The sequence below is a fragment of the Sardina pilchardus genome, chromosome 17 (assembly GCF_963854185.1).
Source record: "Sardina pilchardus chromosome 17, fSarPil1.1, whole genome shotgun sequence".
Lineage (NCBI taxonomy): Eukaryota > Metazoa > Chordata > Actinopteri > Clupeiformes > Clupeidae > Sardina > Sardina pilchardus.
This window is the reverse complement of record NC_085010.1, coordinates 3,613,433-3,631,678: the sequence shown is the minus strand read 5'-3', so window position 1 is coordinate 3,631,678 and position 18,246 is coordinate 3,613,433. Positions and strand designations below refer to the sequence as shown.

The window sequence follows — 18,246 nt, the reverse complement described above, 5'->3', positions numbered from 1 at the left end:
ATATGATACCAGAAGACGTTAATACAGATGGGAGATGAAAATGACAATGCTTTGTTCGAGTTGTATATGAATGGAGTCACGCACAAACATTTGCTACTTAAGAATGCCGGTAGGCCCTTCCCTGCACCTTAAACAGAAATGCATGCTAGGTGGTGTTTATGGCAAATGGTGGTAAATGACATTGTGAATATTAAACCAGGAACAGAACAGAGTAAACGGTAATGACCGATATGACACGGAGAACAGCGGTAGCACAGTTTAAATGTTAGCGCCGCGTTTGGCTGGCTGCACGCTGCGTGAGCACGTCACGGCTCAGTCCGTGACATTTGCCCCCCCTTCTGGAGATGCCCCCTGTGGCATCCTAGACAGGAAGTCTGCTGTACAGTTCAACTTTCCAGCCCTGTACAGAACACCAAAGTCAAATGGCTGAACTGCCAAGAACCACCTTGTGATCCTCGCATTTGCGTCTCTCATGCGACCCAACCAAGACAATGCTCGGTGATCAGTCTCTAGGACAAATTTGCGCCCCAGCAAATAGTACCTGAAAGAGTCCAATGCCCACTTAATTGCCCGGCATTCTTTCTCCACAGTGGAGTAATTGCACTCCCTCGGCAGCAGCTTGCGGCTAATGTAAGCCACAGGTTGGAGTTGTCCACTGTATTTGCAGAACGGAACTTGTCGGAAGGGGCCGCTCCTGTCCTCCTTAGGCACCAGGATGATGGGGCTGCTCCATTCGCTGAAGGAAGGCTCGATCGCTCCAAGCTGCACCATCATGTCCAGCTCCTCCTTCAGGACTGGCAGCAGGCGTTCTGGTACCCGGTATGAAGGTTGTCTCACCGGCTGCTCCTCCTTCAGCACGATCCGGTGCTCCACCAACGCTGTCCGTCCTGGTCGCTCCATGAAGAGGTCTTCAGGCAAGATGTTGCTGAGCTCACGCTGTCGTCCCTCCGGCAGATGACTCAGGTCCAGCTTGCTCTTCTCCTCCCGGCCCGGCAGGTACTGCTCGCTGTACTCCTCCGCCAGGTGCTTCGCCCGCTTCACCGACTTGCCCAGGAACTTCTTCAGCTGCGTGGTCTTTTGCTCCAACTTTCCTCCATCGGTGTCTGTGAGGGGGGCCGAGGACTTATCATCGTCCGACTGCGCCGAGTCATTTGTGATGTACTCTTTGGTCCTCCTCATGATGTGCAGGGTGAGGGGGTTGATGCCAGTGGGGAGCTTCTCCTCAGCCTGGATCAGAGGGATCTCCTCACCGGTGTCCAGGTTCTTGATCATCACGCTTGCCAGGATTTCCTCATCAGTGAGCTCTCGTCCTGAGTTAATTTCATATTTTTTTAGCACGGCTTCTTTTAAAAGGTCAAAGTCCAACGTGCTTTCTGAATCCATAGCAACGAATGCACTCCGGGCCTTGCCGGTCAGCAGCGGAATGAGATGTATGGCCCAGTCATCCTTTGGCCAGTCAAAAGCTGTGGCGAGACGCTCAAAGGTGGTTAAGTAGTGCTCGATGTTATCAGCTTCTTCCAGCTTAGCCATCTTTGGTTTGTAGCCTCTAGGTCCTCTGGTCGGAGTAGATGGTGGCTCCCGTAAAGGCTCCTCTGGGTCTTGTGGAAGTGGTGTGTTCCCCCGTTCCCGGGTCACCTCCACATCCAGCTGCAGTTGAGTCACCTGATGAGTGAGGACTTGGAACTGATGGGCCTGCCTGGATGACTCCTTCTCCAGCCTCTCGTCTCTGGCCCGTTGCACATCCATGAACGACTCAAACATCTTTGCCAGCCGGTTGATAGCAGGATCCGGTGTGGCGGGTTCTGGAGTGGGCTCCGTTGGCTCAGTGTCGCCCCCTGTTGCTCCAGCTTCTCCCACCTTCTTCTTCTTGCTGGCCATCTTGGCTTACCGCAGTACTTCACCTCCGTCTGACTCTTTATCCCACTTCTGACACCAAATGTGGCAGGATAGCCGATGGCAGAGTCAGGGAGGATGCAAGTTTTCTTAAAAAGTCTTTTCTTTTATTTTTCTTCTTTTTCAAATATCTTTTTCTTAAAATGTGCAATTATTTACAGTGTCAGGAATGGTCAAGAATGCAAAACAAAAACTATTCAAAACGGAAAATAAATAGGCATCAAGTTGCCAGGCTATGTCTATCAATAAGACCCTGCACACTTTACCATATGACTTTCCTCTGTCCCAGTTCTCTCAGCAAGCACCTTGCATCACTTTGCACTTCTCTCAACAACTGAGGCCATGGGGCCTAATACAGCCTTAGTCTAACTGTAGCCCCACCCACTAGATTGCCCCATTGCTAACAAAAATCAATTATCTCAGTAATCACACAATAATAATCAAATAATAAACCAAATAAACAAACAACCAATATACAAAGACATACAAACGGTTTCCCCCTCCAAAAACACATTTGTAGACATAAAAACCCATATTAGTGATAAACACAAAAACACCCCTGCAATAATGGTTCCCACCACCAATCACCCGCGAAACCCCTCTATTTCAACCATGTGGAACATTCCCTCGGTTTCCCCACGTAACCCAGGAAGTTAACCGGAGTTCGGGACGGCGGTGAGTTAACCATCAACGGATATGTAATTACAAAGCTTTAACCAAATAAATGAGAAGTTTGACAGCCAGTGTGGACAATTTCATTATATGATACCAGAAGACGTTAATACAGATGGGAGATGAAAATGACAATGCTTTGTTCGAGTTGTATATGAATGGAGTCACGCACAAACATTTGCTACTTAAGAATGCCGGTAGGCCCTTCCCTGCACCTTAAACAGAAATGCATGCTAGGTGGTGTTTATGGCAAATGGTGGTAAATGACATTGTGAATATTAAACCAGGAACAGAACAGAGTAAACGGTAATGACCGATATGACACGGAGAACAGCGGTAGCACAGTTTAAATGTTAGCGCCGCGTTTGGCTGGCTGCACGCTGCGTGAGCACGTCACGGCTCAGTCCGTGACAGTCTGTGTGTGTGTGTGTGTGTGTGTGTGTGTGTGTGTGTGTGTGTGTGTGTGTGTGTGTGTGTGTGTGTGTGTGTGTGTGTGTGTGTGTGTGTGTGTGTGTGTGTGTGTGTGTGTGTGTGTGTGTGTGTGTGTGTGTGTGTGTGTGTGTGTGTGTGTGTGTGTGTGTGTGTGTGTGTGTGTGTGTGTGTGTGTGTGTGTTAGTGTGTGTGTGTGTGAGGGAGCGAGACAAAGACAGTATGTATGATTGTGTGCATATCCCTATGGATGGACAGGCTGCATCCAGCCCAGCTCATTAGGTGCAGTGGTCCAGTCCAGGGCTGCTGCTGTGTGGAGAGCCAGATTGGTTGGTGCACCCCGAGAGCCCGGCGCTGGACCGCTGATTAGCCACTGGCTAAGGATGCACCGCGGCACCCTGGAAAAGCAGTTGCCATGGAAACAGTGCAAAGGGTCGCCACGCAGGCAGCTCATGGATTTGTTCACCTCTAACCCTATCAGGCAGAGGTTAGGATGCGGCCTCCTAGTGCCTGCCACTCACTCACTCAATCTCTCTCTCTCTGTGTTCCTCTCTCTCTCTCTCTTTCTCTCTCTCCTCCACCCACTCTCTGTCTGTCACTCTAGGCTGTACCCTCGGCATGCCAGTGCCATGAATAACCTGGGCACCCTGACCCGCTACCCAGAGGATGCCGAGCGCTACTACAGGAGAGCCCTGGACATCAACCCCCAGCACAACAGAGCCCTGTTCAACCTGGGCAACCTGCTCAAGTAAGCACACACACACACAATTTATTATTTCCATGAAATTCATGAATGAGGAGCCATAATGCTCGTCAGCAGGCGGACGCCGCCAGTGATGTGCTCATTAAGTTGGACTTCCTGTGAGCTGGAGAAGTCCAGCACATGGGGGAGCGGAGCGAGAGCTGACCGACTGCCCGTTATGACAGCCTGATGTAAACACAACCAGACAAGCCTCCCACTCCACACTGGCTACATTCCACCGCATGGGCTGATGGTTTTATCAGCACACGCACGCACACGCACACATATGCGCACACACACACACACACACACACACACACACACACACACACACACACACACACACACACACACACGCTTTCTTATAGTAATTCAGGCGGGCTGTGTGTGTGTGGTTGCGGTCTTTATCTGTGCAGGTGTTTGTTCAGGGCTAGAGAGCTGGAGCCATAAAGACTGGTAGTGGTGGCAGTAGCAGCAGCAGTAGTAGCAGCTCCAGCTCAGGCTGGCAGAGCTCTGATTGAGATATGGGCCGTCATAATCAGCCCATCTTACATCTGTTTGGCTCCATGCCCTGACTGTGTGCTCTCACAGTGTGGAGTGTCTGGCGGTGGGAGTGCATACGGAATGGTGTGTGTGTGTGTGAGTGTGTTTATATGTTCATGTGTTTATGTTTGTGTGTGTGTGTGTGTTTGGCGATATGTTAACTCTTTTGTATTGTTATCTTGGGTGATTTATTTTTGGCACACTGACAGAGCTGCAGCATTCAGTGCCAGAGAATATGTGTGTGTGTTGAGGGTGATGCTGATAATGATGGGGGGGGGGGGGGGGGGGGGCTAGTAATGACTGCCATTATGATGCTGCTGGTGCCCATGGTTATCATGACAACCATGAGGAGGAGGAGGAGGATGGTGACGATGATGATGATGATTATTATGACAATGATGCTGATGCTGATGCTGATGGTGATGATGTTGTTGTTGATGCTGTTAGATCTCATGGGAAAGAGGAAGAGGCTGAGTTCATGTTGAGGGACTCCATCCGCTTTGGCCCACAGTTTGCTGATGCCTACTCCAGCCTGGCCTCCCTCTACGCTGAGCAGGTTTGTCCAGCCTCCCTCCTCTTCCTCTCCCCCTCCTCCTCCTCTTCCTCCTATCTCCTCTCTCCCTCACATCTTCACCTCCTCACTACCCCCTCCTCTGGCTCAACTCTCCTGCTAACATGGTTAGTGCATCACACTGCTGAGATATCACTGAACATTTATTTGATTTTTCTCCCCCTGCCTGTGTGTGTGTGTGTGTGTGTGTGTGTGTGTGTGTGTGTGTGTGTGTGTGTGTGTGTGTGTGTGTGTGTGTGTGTGTGTGTGTGTGTGTGTGTGTGTGTGTGTGTGTGTGTGTGTGTGTGTGTGTGTGTGTGTGTGTGTGTGTGTGTGTGTGTGTGTGTGTGTGTGTGTGTGTTTGTGTGTGTGTGTGTAGAAGCGATTTGCTGAGGCCAATAAGACCTATCTCCAGGGCATTGAGAACTGCCCCGACAGCTCAGACCTGCACAATAATTATGGGGTTTTCCTGGTGGATACTGGTAAGAACACTGCTTTGTGCTCAGACAATACCCCGTACACTATCACATGCTACCATCTACAGAATACTAAGTAATCTTTTCCTTTTCACACACTCATACACACAAACACACACACACACACACACACACACACACACACACACCAGGAGATGGGGAGCGGGCAGCGGAGCACTACCAGCAGGCTGTGCGTCTGAAGCCGGCCCACTATGTGGCCATGGTGAACTTGGGCCGCCTCCTGCGCTCAGCCAATGACAACAAAGAGGCCGAGTCCTGGTACAAGAGGTACGCTTACGCTCCAGCCACACAGTCAGCCATTACCAACCTTAACTGCTCTCACTACTGTTGAGCACATCACTACTCTCACTACTGTTGAGCACATCACTACTCTCTCTACTGTTGAGCACATCACTACTCTCTCTACTGTTGAGCACATCACTACTCTCACTACTGTTGAGCACATCACTACTCTCTCTACTGTTGAGCACATCACTACTCTCTCTACTGTTGAGCACATCACTACTACATCACTACTCTCACTACTGTTGAGCACATCACTACTCTCTCTACTGTTGAGCACATCACTACTCTCACTACTGTTGAGCACATCACTACTCTCACTACTGTTGAGCACATCACTACTCTCACTACTGTTGAGCACATCACTACTCTCACTACTGTTGAGCACATCACTACTCTCACTACTGTTGAGCACATCACTACTCTCACTAATGTTGAGCACATTACTACTCTTACTACTGTTGAACACATCACTACTACATCACTACTCTTACTACTGTTGAGCACATCACTACTACATCACTACTCTCACTACTGTTGAGCACATCACTACTTTCACTACTGTTGAGCACATTACTACTCTCACTACTGTTGAGCACATCACTACTCTCATTACTGTTGAGCACATCAGTGGACTTGTAAGTCAGTGTGTGTTCCCAATGGGCTAAGCACGTCCCCTTAGCCAGATATGTTCCACATTTAGCCACAGGCTATGAAATAATACAGTATATGTCCCCTGCTGATACACTTGTTTGCTGAAGTCGGAATGTTTGTGTGTTTGTATACTTATACTGTGTGTGTGTGTGTGTGCGTGTGTGTCTGTGTGTGTGTGCGTGTGTGCGCTGGCCCACAGAGCCCTGCAGGTGACGCGTAAGGTGGACATCCTGACCCCTCTGGGCGCGCTCTACTACAACACGGGCCGCTATGAGGAGGCCCTGCAGGTGTACCGGGAGGCCGCCGCTCTCCAGCCGGACAGCACGGACGTGTGGCTTGCCCTGGTGAGCTGGACAGCCCTCTGGTCACCTCCCCTACTGCTCTCCTCTCTCTTCCTTTCTCATGTCTGTCCATTCCTCTGTCATCCTCAATCTGCCTCTCTTCCAGTCTTTTCCTCTCCATTCTGAGTTGTTAGTGAATCCTAGCTATTGTATTCATGTGGCCTACATTCAGAATTGCTGCACTTAGCGGGCTGTGTTAATGAATGAGCGAGCGGTGGCAAGAATAGCTTCAAACGCTAACGTCTGCACACGAGCACCAAGTGCAGTCTCCCGCCAGAGTGGCTAATAGCATCCATCTCTGTAGCTTCTCCAGAGTGCATTAGCCACGGCAATAATGACCCGAGCCCTCTAGGAAACCAGGGGCTGTGGCTTTCTGCGCTAACCGCACTCTCCAAACCGAGGGGCTCGGCAACATGACCTCAGACGGCCGTGTGGTTTGTGCCGCACGGCGGGTCGAGAGGGCTCGGCTTCTGCCTAATGAAGTCCCCGGAGAGGGCCCGCGCGCCGTGTCAGATCGCACGGAGGGCCCCGCCGAAGACTGCTGGCGCTCACTGCTCCAGATTTTATATTTAGATCGGCGCGTCTGTTCAACATCACTCCTTTTGTCTTGATCCCCGGCCTGCCCACAGAGGGAGCGGCTGTGATGGAAACACTCGGCCCTGCTAATGCTTGTTTTGAATGGACTTTGTGAAACTTAACTACATACCTCTATTTTTCTCTCTGTCTCTCTCTTTCACTCTACCTTTCTCTCTCCCTCCCTCTCTCTCCTTCTCCTTCTCTCTCTCTCTCTCTCTCCCTCCCTCTCTCCTTCTCCCTCTCTCTCTCTCCCTCCCTCTCTCTCTCCTTCTCCCTTTCTCCCCCCCTCTCTCTCCCTCCCCCTCTCTCTCTCTCTCCCTCCCTCTCTCTCTCTCTCTCAGGCTCAGGTGCTGGCCATGGCGGGCCGCAGTAAAGAGGCGGAGAAGATGACCATGGGGATCATATCCAAAAGCTCCAGCTGTATCGAGTGTTATCGGCTCCTCTCGGCCATCTACAGCAAGCGTGGAAACCATACCGAGGTGAGCCACACACACACACACACACACACACACACACACACACACACACACACACACACACACACACACACACACACAACCCATCGCTGCACTGCACTACACTGCACAGTCAGAACAGACAGCCAGAGGTGTTGCTGATGACAGATGATCTGAATATCTCTCCTGCTTTTCTGACACATGGTAGGATGCCGGCAGTGTCTATTTTGTTCTTCCCATTCTCCCACATGGGATTGGGAATGGCAGGCATTGTTCTCTCCCTCCAGATATTGCTCTTCGGAGGCCCAGCGTAGAATTCCTCTCCTTCATTTCCACCTCCCTCTCTCAGCCCCCCCTCTCCCCCCTCTCCCCCCTCTCCTCCGTCTGTGGTAAAAATAAAAGTGTCTTCCATGCAACTGCCAGAGATCTGTGGTTCCTCAGCAGGATAGGTTTCTCCCTCTCTCTCTCTGTCTCTCTCTGTGTCTCTCTCTCTCTCTGTCTCTCCCTCTCTCTTTCTCATCTCTGAAACTGCTCTAATGGGTTTTATGCGTGGGGGGAGGCTTTAGCTGGATAAATAAAAGCGATTGATGACTTTCCTGTCTGCCCACGGATGAGTCTGCTCTTCGAGAGCCGGGAATAAATTACAGTCAGGCAGCGGCGCTCTCTGCCTCAGTCCCGTCACACACGCCTCATATTTCCTGGTGTCTCGCTCCCTCACACACACACACACACACGTCCCCCATGTGAGCCTGATAGGCAGAGCGGAGATGGCTATGTGAAATCAGGTGTGTGGTGGAGCGTGAATCACTGAGGGGTTGCGAGGTGGCATTTGAGGGTTGGGGAAGGCGATAGATATCCAGCTGATTACTGCGCAAAACTCACAGCAGACTCCCTCAGCTCGGCCCAAAGCCTCTGGACGGACACACTGTACAGCCTTTTGTATTGAGAATGAAGGACAGATGGAGAGAGAGGAGAGGGAAAGAAAGAGAGAGAGAGAGAGAGGAGAGAGAGAGAAAGAGAGGGAGAGATTGCATGGGCAAATAGAGAACAATGGGCTGGTATCAGAGGCTGAGAAGAGAATGTGACTTGGCAGTCTCGGCAGAGTGTCTCCTTTCAGGCCGAGGAGAAGCAGACTCGGCCCCACTGGCTACAGTCTAACAGTGGACACAGGTAAATGGGCTCACTGACCACTACAGAGGATTGAAGATGGGCTCACTGCTAGGCAGGACGCCTGGACAGAGGAATACTTTCTTCTAAAACAGATAGCAAGTTCTTGGCAATATGTTCTGGCAGCACCTTATCTATTAATAGAAGATGCCTTGAGCTCCCAGAGAAGGCTATTTAAAATGCAGAATACCATTTTACATGTAGCTGCATGAACACACACATACATATACAGACATTCACACACACACACACACACACACACACACACACACACACACACACACACACACACTCAATTATTGAAATATAAATTGATTTACAGTTGCATAATTTACGTATTTAGTTTGCTGTTTGTAGTTTGCAGTTTGTTGTTTGCATATTGCACAGATTACATCATTAGTCTAGCTTTATTGTTTATGTGTCTTAATCATGTATTTTATTTGTGTGTTTGTTTGTGTGTGTGTGTGTGTGTGTGTGTGTGTGTGTGTGTGTGTGTGTGTGTGTGTGTGTGTGTGTGTGTGTGTGTGTGTGTAACAGGCGTTAGATGCTCTGGATAAAGCTCTGCTGCAGAACCCATCTGACGCGGGCGTGCAGGCGGAGCTTCACTTCTCCAAGGGCAACCAGCTGCGCGAGATGAACCCTGGACCGAGCCTTTGAGGTGGCGTCTTCCTCTTCATCTTCCTCCTCCTCTCTCTCTCTTCTCCTCTCCCTCGCTCCTCTCTTTCATCCTCCCTTCCTTCTTTCATGTTTCATCACTTGCACCCACTCCCATCCCCTTCTCTTCCTCCACAGCCACATCTCTCTCTCTCTCTCTCTATCTATCTATTTCTCTCTCTCTCTTTCTCTTTCACACTCATTTCCCTCCATCTCTTTCTTGTCTTCTCCTCCCTCCATCTTAAGTAGTCTTCTATTGTCTGTCCCTTTCTTCTCGGCTGCTTCTTTTCCATCTGAATGGGTCGCTCTGTCCTTTGCACCGAGTTTCACAAACTAATTGGTGTGTTTCTCATCTCAGCGGTAGAAAGGGAGAGGACCGAAGCGTGGCTCAAAGCACAGGGAGTGTTCCGAGTTGATAAGCTCACACACATACATCAAAAGGGGCATCGTACATATCTGTTCCATTTACATGCCTTTCTCCTACTCCTTCAGTGATTACCTGCAAGCGTAGTAAGCAATGCTTCTCGCTGTCGCTACACTTCAGAGACGGAGGGAGGAAGAGAGAGATAAGGAGAGAGGGGAGAAAAAGATAAAAGTGGATAAATAACTTCACATCAAACAGAGACCCGGGCCTTGCTGTATCCTCTTCTCGATATAGTTAGCCTCTGTGATCCTGATACGCTCGTCACAGAAAGGAAGGGAAAAAAGAAACACCTCTTTTATCTCAACAGACAAACAAGCAATTTCACAGGCCACACATCGCACTAAGAGAAGTGAATGACCCTGTGTAACCCAATCCCAGGCCCCCTCCCTTCCTACCTCACTTCCTCTCTCCCACCGCACCTTATTGTCCTCCACCTTATTGTGTTGAGAAGAAAGTTGAGCAGGCCCTGATTGTGTTGAAGTTTATTCTCTGGCTTTCCTGTTGAGATAGCCTCTGGTTTGAATCTGACCTGGTTGCCGTGCCGTGGGTGGGTGTGTGTTCCTTTACTTTCCCTCAGTACTGGAAGTGCTCCAGTGAGATCACGGGTCTCAGATTAGTGAAAGCCCAGTCTAAACTGTTTGGCTCCATTATGGTTTTCAGTTTAAATGTTTGGTCTGAGTTGTGTTGTTATTATGCAGCAAATGAAAACCTCATCTATCATGTTGAGATTGTAATAGATGTTAGTTCATTGGTGCGCTAAGCATGGTCATTTAGCAAATGAAAGAGCTTTTGCGCCCCCTAGTGTTTGAAAGGAATTTTTATGTGTGTGATCTTCTAGAGCTACAAGCTGGCTGTAGAGTTGAATCCTGACCAGTCACAGGCATGGATGAACATGGGAGGAATTCAACATATCAAGGTACTGCACAGTGTTTTACCTATATCGTGTATGGATAGCACAGATGTTTATTCCTTTGCTGCTCAAACACATAGTCCTGTCCCTAGATAAAAGTAAGCATTATTTGTTCATATTCATAGTTCATAACAAAAGAGCACAGTGGAGTCCATACACTACCTGGCTTGGCCTTAACAGTAGGCTTGTGTTGCTCCTTCAGGGAGACTATGCAGCAGCAAGGATGTACTACGAGCGGGCCCTCCTGCTAACGCCAGGCTCCAAATTGCTGAAGGAGAACCTGGCCAAGCTGGACCGCCTGGAGAAGAAGCTGCATGGAGGCTTGGGGCCGTAGAGGGGGAGGCCACCCCCCCGCCACAGGACGGCGCTCCTGCAGGGACCAGAGCCGGCCTCGGGACATGGAGTGGGATGGAGGAGGGCCGTGTCCTGCAGGCAATCAAACGCAGAGAGGGAACGACATCGGAATCCTCCAGTCTTCATGGAGCTCAGGAACAGACTAATGAAGCAGCGACTCTACAGAAGGAGCCCTATGTGTCCTATGTGAATAAGCTTTAACTGAACCTTGGACTCACAACACACATTTCATTTCCACTTTTGAGACATATAGCCTACATGCAGACTCAGAAGTGAGTGACAACTGCTTTGGGAGAAATGGGTTTAGAATCAGTTCATATACACTTGCCTGTTTGCCCCATCATGTATCTCTGCTCTGAAACAGTACAGGCCAGGATGGTTCCGCAGCCACACTGGATCAGACTCCCCACTGTGCCTCTGTGTTCTGTGAACATGGCACGCGACCTGAAGAGTGTGTGTGTGTGTGTGTGTGTGTGTGTGTGTGTGTGTGTGTGTGTGTGTGTGTGTGTGTGTGTGTGTGTGTGTGTGAGTGGGTGGGTGAGTAGGTGGTCTATAGTGTGTGTTTGTGTGTGCATGTGTGTGTGTTTTGGTTGTTTTATTTTTTAAGGGTGCAGTATGTTCCTGTTTGTATTGTGTAGTGTGCACATGAGGAAGAGAAAGATGCCCTTTTAATCAGTGTTTTTCTATTTTATTTTTCTTGTGTATTCTTTTATCATGATTGTAAATGCCTGTTTATTGTGGAATGTATCAATGAAATAGGTTATCAATGCTGCCCATCCTGCAATGCCATAAAGAGAAAATTGCACCAATATGTAGATAGAATTTTTAAATGAATTGAGTGATATCTGGAGAAGGATCACACAGATACATTTTAAGTGGCCATAGCTGCTCTTTCAGTGACTGCGGTTGCATATCAAGGAAATTGGTGTCCATGGCAACAGATTTTTTGTGCTTTGCAATCCAGTACAAAGACCACTGTTAAACTATGTATAATTATTTAATAAAGCAATTAATATCCTTTCATTGTCTAGGGGTCTGATTAATCTGCTTTGCTGCAAAGTGTAAATTATAAACTGAGTTTGTGTGTTCTCATTTTAGTCAACTCAAAGCAGCAGAAGTACATTGTGCTTCTCCTTCTCCAGCATTGCATTTCTGTATAGCCCACCTGAACATTTCAGGAGTAGCCTACTCAATGCTTTGACCTGTACAGGCAAATGACCACTGTAGTGTGTATTAGGCAGCATGTTTAACCTGAACTGGTAGATGTTCAAAGGTCTTCCTCTCTTGCAAATCAACCTCCCAGCGGCAGCTGAGAATCATATTATTGAGTTGGTCATATAAACATTCAAACAATCAAAAATATCATAGGATAATCAAAATCACAAAATAATGATTACATCACCTTATCTGAAACATAATAAGGTGTCTCGTGTAAAGCCTATCGACCCGTGACCAGTAGGCCTAATATGTCACATATTATCAATTAAGTCACGTAGCCTACATTCATATAAATTAAAATAACGATTCATAGGCCTATCACTTTTCATGAGACAGTCGTATGGGGAGCAACACTAGGCTACATGGTTAAGCACATTAAAAGACCCTGTATAGAGTTCTCATACAAACATGTCAGTAGGCTAATTACGGCGCACTGGTGCCACCGCGTGGTCAATAATCAAACAGGTATTCAACTCTCTGTGCTCCTTCATAATAATAGTTGCTTGCTTTAATGATCGACTGCAACGTGCGCTCCACGATCATTTGGAAAGCGATTTCATTCTCGTTATGGTTGCTTTTATAGCCTAAATCCTAACGACCTGACTGGAAGTGACAGGTGTTGCCCATCAAAGACTCAACACCGTTTGATCATCTGGCCTGGTGGCGTTCGAAGAGTTCCATGTAGCATGAAGGCATATTGTATCAAAATGGCAACGCCACCGTTTCAGTGTAATATGCCCTTGCTTCTGGCCATATTCTTTTCCATTTTATCAAACGCCCAATCTGGTAAGAAGTAATAACTTGCATGTTGAAAACGGTGTCGACGTTTATAATTTGGTTCGAGGTGGAGTGCCAACTGAAATGTGTATGGTCCATAGTAGCCTGATTTTACCTACTTTACCCATGAAGCCTATTGTAGGCACGTTTGTTGGAAATTGGTAATGTTCGGATAATATAATAATTTATATAATTCCCTGTACTTTCAGTCATGGCTCAATATACCAATCATACAAACTTTACTATGGGGAACGACACTTTATCAACAATTGAGAGAGTTGAAGGAAACATCACATATAATGGTAAGAATGAACTTAATGTTTACTTATTTTAAACATCTTGGTTATGTGTTGTCTCTGAATGCCGTTTTTTAAAAAAATCGTTAAATCGTCTCTGGCTTCACTGTCTGTGAACTTGTCTCCAGATGACTGTTCACTTGCTACATGCAGATCTAAGAGAAAATTGCCTCTGGTGTTGCAGACACGACTGGAGTGCGGGCCTTTCCTCCCGAGACGGAGATAGAGACGCGCATCATCGGGGGTCAGGAGGCCTGGGCCCACTCCTGGCCGTGGCAGGTGTCCCTGCGCTTCGCCACCATGCACGCCTGTGGAGGAGCCATCCTCTCTGAACAGTGGATCGTCACCGCTGCGCACTGCTTCAGAAGGTCAGTGACGACCGCCCCCAAGCCACTTGCTGGTGAAGAAAATAACTAGATGTCATTCTGAAGCAGAAATGTTTCTTCCACTCCAGGTACAAAGAGCCCATGTTTTGGACAGCAGTGGCTGGAAAACATGATCTAGATAACCCCAATGAGGCCTGTGAGCAGGTGATCTGTTCAATCCTCTTAACTCCTCACTAACTGGCCTTACATGATACTGTCTGTCCTTTGTGGAATCTACGTTTTCATAGCCATTTGTTTTTCCCTTCAAGGTACGCGATGTGGCCTTAATCATCAGCCACCATAAGTACCAGCGTCTCAAAAAAAAAAATGATATTGCCCTGGTGAAGCTGACCCTCCCTTTCAGCTTTGACACATGTGTGAGGTCTATCAGTCTCCTCACTGGGCCTCTCCCAGTGATGCGGAAGTGCACGATCACTGGCTGGGGATCCACAACAGAGAGTATGTTCTGTTACTGTCCATCCGTGCATGGTTGACCTGTAGCCCATTTCCAAATGACACAACATGTCTTTCATGTGCTCAGTCAAGTCATGACACTAGAATGTTTTGATATTTTTTACAATAACTTGCTGTCAAGTTGTAAGTGCCTCTCAAGAACTTGTGGACAATCTGTTTCGATTGATATGGCTTCAGAAATCTACCCTAATTGATCAATAGTTCACACTGTGGTGATCTCAGACAGGCTCACTGCTGCCATTTAACATCTTGGATTCCTCTCAGATGGACCACATGTTAGTAAGCTGCAGGAGGTAAACGTCACCATCCAGCCCCAGCACACCTGCAACACCTTTTACTATGGCAGGGTCATGAACAATATGTTCTGTGCGGGAGAGGAGAAAGGAGGAGTGGACGCGTGTCAGGTAAGATACTGGAACATTCTGACAGTGTTGTGGTGCTGTGCATGTCAGGGGAGTGCTAGGAGAAATCAGAGCCACATTTGAATAATCAGGTGGCCGAATGCAAACTGTGTGTGTTAGACATGAATACTATCTAACTGTACTTGCATAATACACTACCTATGCTTGCCTTTTGTCAAGTGTTTTATGTTAAAGGTATACTATGCAACGTTTTTCAGTTAATCAATTCGTTCCATACCGTTATTTATGATGAAATGAGTCATTACCGGTCGAACGGTGTTTTTTTTGGCCGCTCTAGTGGTCTGTAGCGGTAAAACCACACTTGCAACTTCAGGAGACACCGGGCACGCACCCATGCTCTACTCCAGGAAGTGTCATGTAAAGTCTCATGAAAAGGCACGGCAGACTGACCGATTGAGGAGTTTTGTCAAATATACACGCTAAAGCTGTGGTAGGGAAAGCTCTGCAGAGAAATATGCAAGCATAAAACGAGCGAAAATGAAAAGTGAAAGCGAAACCGGCGATGAAATCGCCAATCCTGCATAGTATACCTTTAATGTATAGCTCAGTAGAAATCAGTCCTAAAAGGTGTGTTGTGTAAGCTTCTGTGTCCTGTGGTAGGGGGACTCCGGTGGTCCTCTGAGCTGCTTCAGGGGCCGGGGGTACGAGCTGGCCGGAGTGGTGAGTTGGGGATTGGGCTGTGGGCGACAGCGGAGGCCAGGGGTGTACACCAAGCTTCAGGCCTACAGACGCTGGATGGACAAAGAAATGAAGAGTAAGTGAGAAGGGGTTGGAACTGGAACTAGCTGAACTAGTCTGGAGGTACAGATAGGGTTTATTTAGGGTTTAGCCAAGTCACTTTATTGTCCCAGAGGGGCAAGTATTTGCACAGTCAGCAGACAGACATAAGGACAAGACACACAACAATACAGAATATACATTTAGAACACTTCTGGCAAATTGTTTAAAATGGAAATCAGGATAAGAGTCTGTTGGACCTGAGAGAAGTAGCATAAACTGGCAGGACAAGGGGTGACTAGGGTCAGCCGCAATGGATTGGGCCTTCTTTGCCACTCTGTTTGAGTAGATGTGGGAGAGAATGGGGAAGTTTACACCTTCAATCTTGCTACAATAGTCCCTACATGTCCTGACTGACTCTCTAGTTGTTTTTGTAAAACTTTCTCATAAAAGTGGGGTCAATGTTAAAATTCCTCGGTTTATCATAAAAGCACATGCAAGTACATGTAGTAAAGCATCGCTCCAAAATCATTTGCCACCCATATCATATGTAATGATTAAACTGGGCAAGATATGTTTGTTTCACTTCATGAATTGTGTCTGAAATGTGAACTACTGTATATCTTCTGTTTTGACTAGGTTACAAGGACTATAATCACTTGGGTACATACAGGTATTCAGGTAAGATTACTTTTTGAACTATGTAATTCTGTCAGTTATGTTATCCCACAGGCCTGGAACACTATTTATTGTATAGACATATTTGTACAGTAATATTCATTTTGATTGTTATTCTTTTTTTAACTTTGTTTTATAACCAACTAGTACTGTGTCTCCCATATTGCCAGGAAGCCTTTTGTAAGTTCTAACTGTGTTTTTTGGAGAGTAAGGATTTTGCATAATTGTTTTGTAGTTAGAGTGCCAGTTATCGATCAAGCTGCTGCTTTAAATTCTTGAACATCTAGATGATCTAACTCCCACAGCCTACTGTGGCCAGGCCAAGATGAAGCCCTGCAGGCTCAGTAAAGTCTCTGCAGAGGTGGTGAAGATAGGAGAGGAGGTGGGCAAGGATGGGCACAGGGTGCTAAAGGTCAGCACAGCTTGCCCCTTCTCCTGGCCCTGGCAGGTCAGCCTGCAGCACGGGGGTGTGCACTACTGCAGTGGCACCCTCATCAGTCCCCACTGGGTGCTGGCACCCACGCACTGCTACTGCAGGTGAGCCACACGCACATCTGACTATCAATACTCACACATGCCAACTCGGACACACCTGCCTTTCCTAGGGTTCTCCTTCTGGTAGTTCACATCTTTAAGGTGGCACTCACAATAATCGAGATTTTCCCTAGTGGCGTTCCATAGAGAAACTATTGGAACTGAGCTTCTGGAAGTGAAAGAAGCATCTCTATGTGAACGCCACCTAAAGCTGTCTGACAACATTGGACCCTGTTGTGAGTGAGTGTGGATTAGGGTCTGACTGAAGTCCCGTGACACGTTTTCCTGCAGGGCCAAGTTGGATGCGATCAATCTGGGTGTTCACGACCTCACATTCAAGGCCTCTGAGACTATCGTGGAGGAGGTGGTCAGCATGGAAGGAGGCGTGAGCTTCCCGCCAGCGTTCGACCTCAGTCTGATCCGGCTGAGCGATCCGGCTCGTTTTGGTAGAGACGCTGAACTGGCCATTCTGAATATTCCCGCTGGATGAGATGTATCTCTTATGCTCCTTCTGCATTGTCCTCTAGGCCCCACCATTGCTCCTGTGTGCATGCCTGATGAGGATGCTGAACCTGATGAGAGCTGGTCATGTGTGACTACAGGCTGGGGCTCTACTGATGCAATGTGTAAATAACATTCATACTGTACATGGCTGCACATTGTTGGGGAGTGGTGGGGATGAAGTATGTCCCTCTTGTTTGTAACCTGAACACTTCTCCTTTGCCTTCTCCAGCCGGTGTGAATCCAGCTACTCTACACCAGGCCCGTGTCAATATAGTGAATAAGACGTCCTGCAGAGCAGCGTGGGGAGAGGAGCTGATACTGAACACGCACATCTGTGCCAGCGCTGCCAGCTCCCCAGCCTGCATGGTACGACTGCCATCATATTTAAAGACAATTTGGTGCCTCAGGAGCAGATTGTCTCTCTGATGAACTGCCTGGATATCCACTGACGCACTACAGAGCTATGCCATGAATCAGCCTGCTCATGCTGTGAGTGCAGGTTTTGATATTCTTTCCTCTTCTGTTTGCAGGGGGATTTTGGCGGACCACTTTTGTGTCTAAGACATGGAGTATACAGTCTTGTTGGCATGGCAACATGGTCTAGTAAGACATGTGACCCTAAGAAACCTGCTGTATTCACCAGAGTATCTGCGTTTCAGTCTTGGATTAAAGACAAAACCGATAGCTGACAATAATAAAACATTTTGATGAAAACATCTGTAAATTGTCATTGGTATTTGTTTTACATGCTTGTGACATTCAGAAATCCTATCCATATCTATGTATTCCCTGTTCCCTTATTATTCAAATAATAACCTAATGATGTGTGCTGTACTCCAAGGATTACTGTCACATTATGTATGATAAAAGTTCCGGTGAGAAGAGAGGACCTCTATCAACTAATTAGAAATCCAGAGTAAATAATCCAGAGTATTAAGTACTGAATACTAACACTGAGAGTATAAAAGGGAACATGTTTTTAATAGTTCAAAGCAGAACGTATGAGACCTTAAAACTGAAGCTCTCAAACAGACAAAAATCGGATTCTATCAGGCCCTTCATGTGGATATATCATTTATATTTATTTATGGTAGCCTATTCATATCCATTGACATTGA

General features: G+C 47.5%; 2 protein-coding genes across 4 annotated transcripts in view; both read left to right on the top strand.

Moving 5' to 3' along the window:
• tmtc1 (transmembrane O-mannosyltransferase targeting cadherins 1) overlaps window positions 1–12,158 on the top strand; it is a 78,656-nt gene extending 66,498 nt beyond the window's left edge. The window contains exons 11-19 of one of the 2 annotated variants that reach the window (XM_062518415.1): window positions 3,599–3,742; window positions 4,727–4,835; window positions 5,209–5,311; window positions 5,461–5,593; window positions 6,462–6,606; window positions 7,521–7,658; window positions 9,339–9,459; window positions 10,718–10,795; window positions 10,992–12,158. In XM_062518415.1, the coding sequence (XP_062374399.1) occupies window positions 3,599–3,742; window positions 4,727–4,835; window positions 5,209–5,311; window positions 5,461–5,593; window positions 6,462–6,606; window positions 7,521–7,658; window positions 9,339–9,458 (892 nt within the window). In that variant the 3' untranslated portion in view covers window position 9,459; window positions 10,718–10,795; window positions 10,992–12,158. Of the gene's footprint in view, window positions 1–3,598; window positions 3,743–4,726; window positions 4,836–5,208; window positions 5,312–5,457; window positions 5,594–6,461; window positions 6,607–7,520; window positions 7,659–9,338; window positions 9,460–10,717; window positions 10,796–10,991 lie in introns of both variants that reach the window. The other variant, XM_062518414.1, reaches the window with a different exon arrangement.
• A 740-nt stretch (window positions 12,159–12,898) lies between these two features.
• ovch1 (ovochymase 1) lies at window positions 12,899–17,837 on the top strand. Of its 2 annotated transcripts, none has more exons than XM_062518117.1 (13): window positions 12,899–13,147; window positions 13,348–13,440; window positions 13,619–13,802; window positions 13,889–13,964; window positions 14,069–14,258; window positions 14,538–14,677; window positions 15,296–15,449; window positions 16,052–16,093; window positions 16,396–16,627; window positions 16,916–17,070; window positions 17,152–17,250; window positions 17,358–17,494; window positions 17,659–17,837. In XM_062518117.1, the coding sequence occupies exons 1-13, from the start codon at window positions 13,048–13,050 to the stop codon at window positions 17,815–17,817; spliced, it is 1,761 nt and encodes a 586-aa protein (XP_062374101.1). In that variant the 5' UTR covers window positions 12,899–13,047; the 3' UTR covers window positions 17,818–17,837. The 2 variants fall into 2 exon arrangements, with proteins under 2 accessions (XP_062374101.1, XP_062374100.1); XM_062518116.1 differs by having other exon boundaries at window positions 16,378–16,627.
• Window positions 17,838–18,246: the final 409 nt, after the last annotated feature.